Source organism: Perca flavescens, chromosome 23 (assembly GCF_004354835.1).
Source record: "Perca flavescens isolate YP-PL-M2 chromosome 23, PFLA_1.0, whole genome shotgun sequence".
NCBI classification, from domain to species: Eukaryota; Metazoa; Chordata; class Actinopteri; order Perciformes; family Percidae; genus Perca; species Perca flavescens.
In genome coordinates this window covers 23,583,658-23,593,556 of record NC_041353.1, presented here as the reverse complement: position 1 = coordinate 23,593,556, position 9,899 = coordinate 23,583,658, and the positions used below count along the sequence as shown (strand labels likewise).

Here is a 9,899-nt window from a genome sequence, read left to right as displayed (position 1 = left end):
TTGTATTGCAGGCTTGCTGATGTAAAAAAATAAACCAATGCAATTCAGATGTTTAAATTAATTAACATGTATTCAAATATGGATAGTCATACTACTTTGCATGCAGTAGGCTAGGCTAAGGTAAGTAGCGATAGTTCATTTTAAGTTTACTTTAGTGGAAGAATGTGACTAATAAACCTAGGCCTACTAACACCAGGCATTACATTTTGAACATTGTGAACAGGTAGATTATATTATCTATGAGTCTCTGGGTCAAGGCGAGGCTGTGCTCCAAAACGTTTGTGCTGGCCGAAGAGGAGTCCTGTGTATCTGCGCAACTGAACTCTATCTATCGATCTGCGCTCGATTGCTCTTCCTTCATCCTCAAAGTACCCGGATGTCTGTCTCAGTAACTTGAAATTGAATTTGCTGATCTGAATCTGAATAGTGAGAAATGCATGTGAGGATATATAGAGAGTTGAATTTTCAGTGAAGATCAAATTTTATTGGAATTCAGTTACAAACGAATTAATTCAATTTCAAATTATACTATTCAGATTCAGTTTTTCAACGCAATGATTCAAATTAAACAATACAATTTCAAATTATGTGATTCAAATTCAGTTTTTCAATGCAATTATTCAAGTTTAGCAATTCAAATTCAAATATAAATGATTCAAATTCAGTTTCTGGTGGCACATATTTCAGCCCATACTGTTGTTTCTGTAGTTTCCATAAGTATAATCTAGTTTATATTTGTTATGTAACCTGACTTGAGAAACTTGAATTTACTAATGATTTCCAGTAATGTCTACTAACGTAAACTTGATTTGTCTACTGCATCAATTTACCGCTCTGTGTTAATACAACTTGACCTGTTAAGTGTCAATTTGTGTAAAAACTTAAACCGATTAAGGTAACGGGTGTCCACGCAAATTTCTAATAAAGTCAACTGATTTGGTATAACAGTGTATACATTACACACACAGGAAGACACAGAGCCATCACTGGCTCCATGGTTGTTGCTTAAGGCTAGGGTAAGGATTAGGTAGGTCAGGGTTAGGGTTAGTGACAGTGTTTCTTTCTGTCAAAATGATATTTTGTTTAAATAAACAGTACTCTTAGCGTGTATAGAGCCAGCATATTTTCACATATACATGAGTGAATTAAGGTTTTATTTCAACCAAAACAACATAACTAACAATAATTTGATCAAAAGCTGTCTTGGATTATCTCTGGTTTGGCGATAGCGATTCTGGGAAAAAAAATTTCCCAATTTTTTCTTTAACAACATGCTGTTTCAGGACAAACAAGAGTTTTATTTCAAATAGAGCAGGTACAATCTGTCATCAACCTGTCTCATTAGGGATACAGTTGAAAGGTTCTAATCACTTTGGTAAGTTTCCCTTTACAGCCCCAAATATATATTAATAATCTAATACAGTTTCACTCTATGAGCAAAACACAACAATATTGAAAGCTTATTTTTATCACACTCTGAAGGTTACATTGAACAAAGCAAGTTGAGCTATATAGTATGAGTACAGTGAGAAACAGTGATATAGGCTAGAGCAGGGGTGTCAAACATACGGCCCGTGGGCCAGAACCGTCCCACCAAAGGGTCCAATCAGGCCCACTGGATGACTTTGCAAAGTGTGAAAATTGCAGAGATGTAATTATTCCAAATTTACCACTTTAATCTCAGAGAATATCAGAGTTCTTTTTCTGTAAATGTGTGACTTTAATCGTAGAAATTCTGAGTTTTTTTCTCAGAATATTATCCCTCTCTCCCGGGTCTGTAACATTATTTTTTTCCTCAAATGGCCTTAAAACACCGTCGTAGCAGAAGAGACTTGCGTTTGCCAACATCAAGCTGACAAGAAACTATGTGGCAGATACAGTCTCTGATCTTTCTGGAGTGGTTTACTGGTCCGGCCCACTTGAGATCAGATTAGGGGGATGTGGCCCATGAACTAAAATTAGTTTGACACCACTGGGTTAGAGTATACTGTTATCATAATGGTAATAGTAATCAGAATTCTTATTTCATTTGATAGATGCAATACAAAGAGATTCCCAAGTCAGACCTAACCATATATAATATATAATCAGATTATTACATCAATTCACACAGATTAACATAAAAACCAAACACCTTAATAATATTTAAAATCCCTAAACCACAATTTAAATATTCACTTTAACTCCACTCCATGTGGGTAGTGCTTTATAGCATGCCTTGATTATAAGGAATACACACAGAATACACAGAGAAGACTAAATGTGACTGATAAAAATCAATTATCTAAAATATGCTTCAGTTTAGACCAAGACATTTAAAGTGTGTTTAATGATCAAACTAAAACAAAAATATATGTTCAATGTTGAACATGGCTCTAAAGAAACTTATATGACCCAAACATGCAGTAATGTATACTGTTTTTGGAGAGAAATGGTGTCTAGTTATTTTTTTACCTTTATTTATCCAGGTAAGTCGATTGAGAACAATTTCTCATTTGCAACGACGACCTGTCACATTCAGAATCCACCTTATAGAATCAATCCTAATGAACCTATAAGTAACAGGGAGTGTTTGATTTTTTTTTCACTTTTAATCTCTATTTTCCAAAACATCTGGTGGATTGTTCTGGATATTTCCCCCAGGGATGAATTCCAGTGTTGCGGTGTCTCCCTACTGCATGTAAATAAAGACAGAGAAGTGTTTAGAGTATTAACAAGAGTGGTTCAGAGTGAGAGAGTTGTCATTACTGAGGCAGGGCCCTAGACTGAAAGGTTTTAGTCAATGGACAGAAAATAAATAGCTGTTTTGATGACTATATTTATGATCATTCATTCAAGCCAAAATGCCTTAATCCAGGGGGCCTGGGTGGCCTGCTGGAACAATGAGAGCCCATATACTGTATAGAGGCTCTGTCCTCGATGTAGACGTGGCGTGTTTGGTTCCGGCCTGCAGCAGTTTCCATTGTGTCATTCGACAGTTTCTCTCTTAGCTGTCATATGCTAGCTAGGTAGCTAGCTCTATTGTCTTAAGTGACAGTTCTAAGGGATAAAACAAGCTATGCACCGCCTTGGGCTTTAGTAAATTGTTACAGACATTTTCCCCTATTTTCTTAGATCTATAGACCAAACTCTCTTAGTTATTGATAATAGAACCTCCAGCCTGAGGGCCCCATACAGTACTTGTCATATTATATATATATATATATATATATATATATATATATATATATATATATATATATAGATCTAAATATTACCTGAGGTTTTGGCAAGCCCTTATCTTCACACCACTTTTTCAAGTGCTTCCTGGCAGCCTTCAGACTCTGGTCATCAGTCTTCTTACTGTAAACCCTGATCAGCTGCTCAGAAAAGCATTCTGGGAGAAGCTTGGACACCTGACAAGAATGACAGCAGCATAGAGTTGAGAATAATGACATAACAGAGACTGCCTTAAGGAGTGATTGATTTAGTTCTGACCTGGTTTTTGGGGATGTTGAATGCTTTGTCACGCTTTATCTTGTTGTAGAAATACACATTATTGATGGGGTCCTTGTCTTTCATTCCATAGTCAAACGTAGCGACCTGAATGAGAAGGGGGAGAGAGAAGTCTGTTTTTATAGTCCTAAGTAAATTATACCAATGGAGGAAAGCAACATCTTACAAATTAAATGATAATCAACAAAACCCAAGATTTAAAAAAAGTGAAGTAAAAGGAATTAGACTAAAAACTCACTAAAACTACAAAGTCCTCTGGTTTCAGCGTGACACCCCCATCATCTCCCTCAGGGACGGCTGCAGCCAATTCCTCTTCCCAATGATGATACATCTCCTTGGGGAGGGAGGAGAAAGGGAGAGAAGAAGTGTGAGGGACATGAGATTTAAAATGTATTCAAACTATTTGTGTATTGACACAGTGAAGGTATGTTACAATTAACAGTTCAATATAAAAACATCATCTAAAACAGGGTTTTTCTCCTCACCCCAAAATGGACCTGTTCCAAAACTTTCTTCAGCGTGTATAAATCTTAAAACACCAGAAAATGTGGACTAGTGTGGTTGTTTTTACGATACAAAAGTTTGAGCCAGTCTGCAGTCTAACTGACATTTGATCCTATGATTTTGTTCACACTGATATCACAGCCTCTAAATTCAATTTCTAGAAATCTTGATCTTTTGTAGTAGCCCACATGAAATCCATGTACAATACCCATAGAGACAATGTAAAATAATAGAGAAAACAGAAGAAAAAAAAAAAAAAGTGCACTCATCAATCAAGAGATGACCATAACATCAAGCTCTGTTATATCAAAATCTAATCTTAACAATACATTTTCAATAGGCCTATCTGATGAGAATATTCAGTGTTATCATAGCCACGGGGAAATAGATAAGGTGTCAAAGAGAATTTAAATGTAATACAGGCACAGAAAGACATAGTTCACACCTCTGTGGGTTTCCCTGTCTGGGGTTTGGGTGGAAATGTTTGGAGGACGGCTTGAGAGATGGCATCAGCTATATTCCGACATGCGTCAGCCGTCTCCTGATTGAAGGGGTTGAGTATTCGGTCAATCTCATGACCTTCAGGACAAACTGAATCAAAAATAAACCAAAGAAAAGGTTACAAAATCATTCATGGGGTTTCACAAATAAATAATTGACACTGTAAACTGATATGCTCACAAAACTAAGCAATATACATATGGTATGAAATTACTTTTCTCCATTATTTCTTTTTTATTTCTTCCTTCATTCATGAAAACTATCTCAATTTGGCATGTATATTTATCATTACAACTTTGTTACTTACAGAATTGGGTGCCATTCATCATTTATATGTACATTATCAAAAAGGGATGCCTTCGAAACTTCAGCAAGTGGCTTTACTCCCAATGTACCATTTACTAAACACCTCCACCAAACACCAACAACAGCTTTTGTTACCATTCTGACTGGCTTGATCCAATTCCTCTTTCAAACTGAGAATCTTCTCCTGAGGGATGGAGGAGAAAAGGTGAGAGACACAAGATTTAAAATGCCTTCCATCTTGACAGCTCACAGTAAAAGTACTTCCACATGACTTAGTTTTTCAGTTATGGCTCTCTGTCCACACTAAATAAGAGCTTTTCTAAAACTGTCTTCAGAGTGTATGAATCTTAAAACACCAGATATACGTAAATATCAACAACTATATTGGGACTCTGGCTGTATTAAGGGAGCAAGAGGGGACTGGCAGGGTAACCAGCAGTGTCTGTAGTCCAGTCACAGACGGGACTCTGTACGGCAGCAAAGTTAGAGGACAACTTAAAGTGGTTACACACCAACCAGATGGCCGACCCTTGGCAGAAAAGCCAGTGGAAATGATCAGTCGCGTCCTCGAGGTCCAAAAAACTGCCTCTGCACACACTGAGGCGAAACCGACATGAGAAACGTAATACGTCTTCATAGCAGCAGGCGGCGCTACTCTGTATTGTTGCCCAAGAAATGACAACCGGCAGCTGATTGGATGAACGCGTCACATGGGTTTGTTTTCTCCGGATATTCAAAGCCAGACTATCATGGAGGCCGTTCAGAATACGATCTCATATTGTACTAAAATAGTTCACTGAAACGTGTTTCTAAAAACATTTTAAGCGAGAAATAAGCCGTGCAGTTCCTGAATCTGTCTTCATTTCAGATCGACAAAGGTCAGTTTAAAAGATTTTTGTCCGATTTTGAGAGACTCTAGTCACACTCATCCTGCTCGCCATTTCCGGGTGAGTCCCGACTGCCCTGCCGCCGACCAAACATGTCAGGTCGGCCAAAATGAACGCCGACAGCCCCCCAGACTGACGACGGCACGGGACACACCGAACAGACTCGAGTCACCGACCTCGCCAGACTGTCTAACAGCCGATAATCGGCTAAGTGTGTCCTGGCTATTAGTCATCTCGATCTAGTCAGACAACGTAGTGACCATAAACAGCACCTTAACAGATGTTGGCTGTGATGCACAGTTTTGTTATTTAACAATTATTTAACTAAAAATAACTATTTTTTATTGACTTTTTCACTGTGGGCAGGGGTCTCTATGAAAATGACCTGGATAAGCTAATGTCGACGCAAGTCGTTTTCTTTTCTTGTAGATGTAGTCCAAGCAACATTTGATCCTATGATTTAGTTCACACTGCTATCACATCCTCAATGTAAAATAAAACAGTAACAAGCAATGTGAAATTATCAACCACAGCTATTTTATATCAAAACCTGTTTTTATAATATTCAGTGTTATCATAGCCTCAGTACGAATAGATAATGTGTCAAACAGAAGTGTAATGTAATAAATGTAGACAAAAACATTAATGCACACCAAGGTCGGGACTTGTATAGCCTTGATTTCATCCAGAAACCTGTAGTGGTCTCGAGAGATGATCCTTTTTAGAATCTCCTTTGCCTCAGCCAGCTCCACGGAGGAAGAGTGGAGTATTTGTTCAAACACATGATCTACAGGACAAACCGAGTGAAAGACAGCTGAGTTAAAACCATACACTGTATAGAACAAACCAAAGAAAAGGTCACAAATTCATTCATAGTGTTTTACTAATAAATAATTGATTGTAAACAGAGGCATAACTCAACGAATTAGGCAATATAAATAGGCCTATACAATAGAATTACTTCATTAATTCTGTTCTTGAAAATGTATGATTATTCTAATAAATACTACTACCATAAAATTAATTTTATCTAAACAATTTAGTTAGCTCAATCTGGCATGTATATCACCTATTATAACTTTCTTATTTCCAGGACCAGTTAACATCTATTATTTAACATGTATCATGTACATTATAAATAATAGACACCTTCAAAACTTCAGCAAGTTGCTTCTACTCCTAATTGATAAGATAAGATAAGATCAGAAAAACTTTATTGTCTGTCACTCGTGACAGACATTTGTCTTTGACAGGGCAGGCTCAAATGACATGAAATACATAAGAACATGAAAGATACATATAGAAAGAGGATAAAAACATTGCCTGTGCAGACGTGCAAAATGCAAAAACAGTGCAAGAAGAAGCTGGAGAGCTGTTGGATGATGTCTATGTTTGGCTGTTCAGTGTGCTGATGGCAGTGGGAATGAAGGAGTTTTATATATGTTTTTCCTGAGACTAATGGGATCTATAGTGTCGACCTGATGGCAGTAACTGAAAGGATGGGTGAAGGAGGTGTTTGATCATAGTGGCTTTCCTGAGTACTGTCCAGGTGTGAAGTTCTGTTAGGGGGGTTGTGGGGGAGCCTATAATCTTGCTGGCCTGCAAATATTTGTTAAATCAAATTGCCCAATTGTAGCGTAGTAACTAGGAACAGAAAGTTCAGGATTTTTCTACAGTAAAAGCATTGCTAGCATGTAGAGTTTGGAGGGTTGTGTCTTTTATTTAGCTTTTAGGATATATCATTAACTTTTCCAAAATGTTCCTTATTAAACTTAAGGACTAACTAGCTCTACACTGCAAAAAAATCCTATTATGGTCGACTGAGGTAGGTTTTGATGTATAGTTCCTTTGCTCCTTGCTAACCCATTTGTATGCTAGCATCACCAAAACTAGTGTTCTTTCTGCCGAACTAGTACAACTGTGGCCTCAATAGTTGATCTCCTTGTGTGCAGGTAAGCAATCAAAATCCTTAGAATAATTCAGAAAATTGTTTTTAATGTTAAAACACAAGCTCACAGCACACAGTGGTATCTACAGACCTGTCAGATTGGTGTAGGCCTCCATGTCACCTATGGCTGTAGAGAGAGTGAATATCTGCCTTTGTGAGCATTCTGGCAATTTTGAGCCTTCAATCTTGATAAGCCCGTCTGCTTTTACAAAGGCCTCTGCAATCCTGGATGACCATACCCAACATATTATCACTTTTATGCATACCAAACAATAGAGTGAATTATGAAGCAAATGAAATAAGCTGCATCAGAAGAAGCTAATTGTTGTTAGAGGCCCAACGTGGGAAGGTTAGCTACTCACATATACTCAATGATCTTGTTCACTTTGTGCTGGTAGGCTCTTCTGTGGAGACAGTTCCTGGTGTAGAACATGTCATACAGATTGCCCACCTCCTGTTTAGAGGATTGTCTATAGTTTAGTCACAACTAATAAGCCAAGGCAGCTTTATTTATTCAGCACATTTCAACAACAAGACAATTCAAAGTGATTTACATAAAACATTTACGGTGGCCGACAGGGGACAAACGCACTGCAACTTAATGAAATACAAGCAAATCAAGCTGTTCCACTTAGTGCTCCTCCTAGAAGCCTGGAGAACTTCCCTTGTGTAAACTAGATGCAGCTTTTTTTTAGTTGCATTTGTTTTTGGGGATTTTCTGCTTTTCTTGTGGCATCGTTTCTGTATTTGCAGCCTGTTTGTGTATTTAGTTGTATTGTGTTTGCTAAATGCTGCGCATGTGTTGTCAAATTAATGAAGATGTTTTCTTAATTTGCTTGTGTTTTGTCTATTTGCGTGTGTTTCATTAAGTTGTAGTGTGTTTGCCCCTGTCGGCCACCGTAAACATTAATGAGGAGTTAAAACAATTAAAAACCTTCATTAAAGAGAATATAAAATAGAATAAGACAGGTATAGAATAAAAGCATGAAGATAAGATAAATAGATGCTGTTTTAAAATTGGATTTAACAAAATCAGGAGTAACGATGTCAGCACCTTGTCTCTACTGCAGATGTGATTCAGCCCGTCTTTTTCCACTTTAATCACTCTGGCAAACTGTATGAAGCGGAGATGGTCAAAGTTGTTCTTCATGCCCAGGTGGTAGCAGTCCCTGAGAAGAGACAGAGTGAAGAAATGGGTAATGGACTTCTTACTTTAAACTAATCAAAGCTACCTGGAGGATGCTGTGTATTGTTAAAATAATCAGGAGATTATTATACATGTTCAGGAGAAAATAATCCATAGTAGTTAATCACTCTGCATCAAGCTCTACAGTAGCTGTTCAACAAGCCCCACCTGGCAAAGTAGTCAAACTTGTCCACATCAATGCCGTTGCTTTTGTTGGCCACGATTTCAAACAGGAAGAATTTGTCCTTTTTCCGACCAATCTCTGACCACTGTGGAGATGAGAGCATATTAATGGCATTATAATCAATGATGATGATGATACTGACTGATTTCACTAAATTCACACAGGCAGGACTGACCTGGACTTCTGTAGGGTCCTTCAGTCCTTCAATCAACTTTTTGATGAAATTCAAGTCATCATCAGTCAGACCATTCTCCTTATTCTTCATCTCCAGCTCCAGCTTTTTATTATTAGATTCCACCAGGTGGTCAAACATCTTTACAGAGTTGTCTTCATGCTAAAAGATACACATGATTAATGTTATTATGAGACTTTAATAAAAAGACATAAAGAAGTAAAGAAAGTAAAAAAATAAATAAAAAAAGCTCTTATGATCCTCTGCTATTCTGCCTGTTTTGCCCTTTTCTCCACGTCAGCCTGTATAGCCTTTTCTCCTCAACTGAACTCCAGATGGAGTAGTGAAACAGAAAAGACTTCTCATGACTGATGGCAGTGTTGAAGTTATTTCTTCAAAGCTTTGTAAGCTCCCAATTACTTCACACTGAAGAAGTTGGGACTCCAGCAAAGCTAGAGAAATCTAGTTAACTAAAAGTCAATTAAACTACTTTGTAAAAACAGAAGAGACATTGACAATGTACATGTAATACAAAAACTTTACAAAATATAAAACCAGGTCATGTTCAAGTTCAGTTTTACAAGTTGTAATATTAATATTTATTTGTTATGTATTTTCAGGTCTATTTTTGTTTTATTACATTCATCTATTTATCTTCATTATTATTACCACAATTATTCCATCCCACCCTACTAAGGTTCACTGAACATGGAAAA

The 9,899-nt window shown here is 37.3% G+C and overlaps 1 protein-coding gene across 1 annotated transcript; it reads right to left on the bottom strand.

Annotated features, from left to right (window-relative positions):
- Positions 1-1,283: 1,283 nt before the first annotated feature.
- On the bottom strand, positions 1,284-9,540 carry LOC114550279 (deoxynucleoside triphosphate triphosphohydrolase SAMHD1-like). The gene is made up of 12 exons (XM_028570936.1): positions 9,187-9,540; positions 8,996-9,096; positions 8,696-8,810; positions 8,004-8,095; positions 7,733-7,866; positions 6,347-6,480; positions 4,942-4,990; positions 4,445-4,590; positions 3,734-3,829; positions 3,478-3,582; positions 3,258-3,395; positions 1,284-2,674 (listed from the first exon to the last, which is right to left on the bottom strand). The coding sequence occupies exons 1-12, from the start codon at positions 9,322-9,324 to the stop codon at positions 2,672-2,674; spliced, it is 1,251 nt and encodes a 416-aa protein (XP_028426737.1). The 5' UTR covers positions 9,325-9,540; the 3' UTR covers positions 1,284-2,671.
- Between the last annotated feature and the right edge of the window lie 359 nt (positions 9,541-9,899).

Coding starts and splice junctions, on each gene's coding strand:
- LOC114550279 (XM_028570936.1), bottom strand. CDS start 9,324: ATGTTTGACCACCTGGTGGAATCTAATAATAAAAAGCTGGAGCTGGAG. Junction 8,096..8,695: donor ACATCTGCAGTAGAGACAAG/GTGCTGACATCG, acceptor TCCTCTAAACAG/GAGGTGGGCAATCTGTATGA. Junction 3,396..3,477: donor TCAACATCCCCAAAAACCAG/GTCAGAACTAAA, acceptor CATTCTTGTCAG/GTGTCCAAGCTTCTCCCAGA.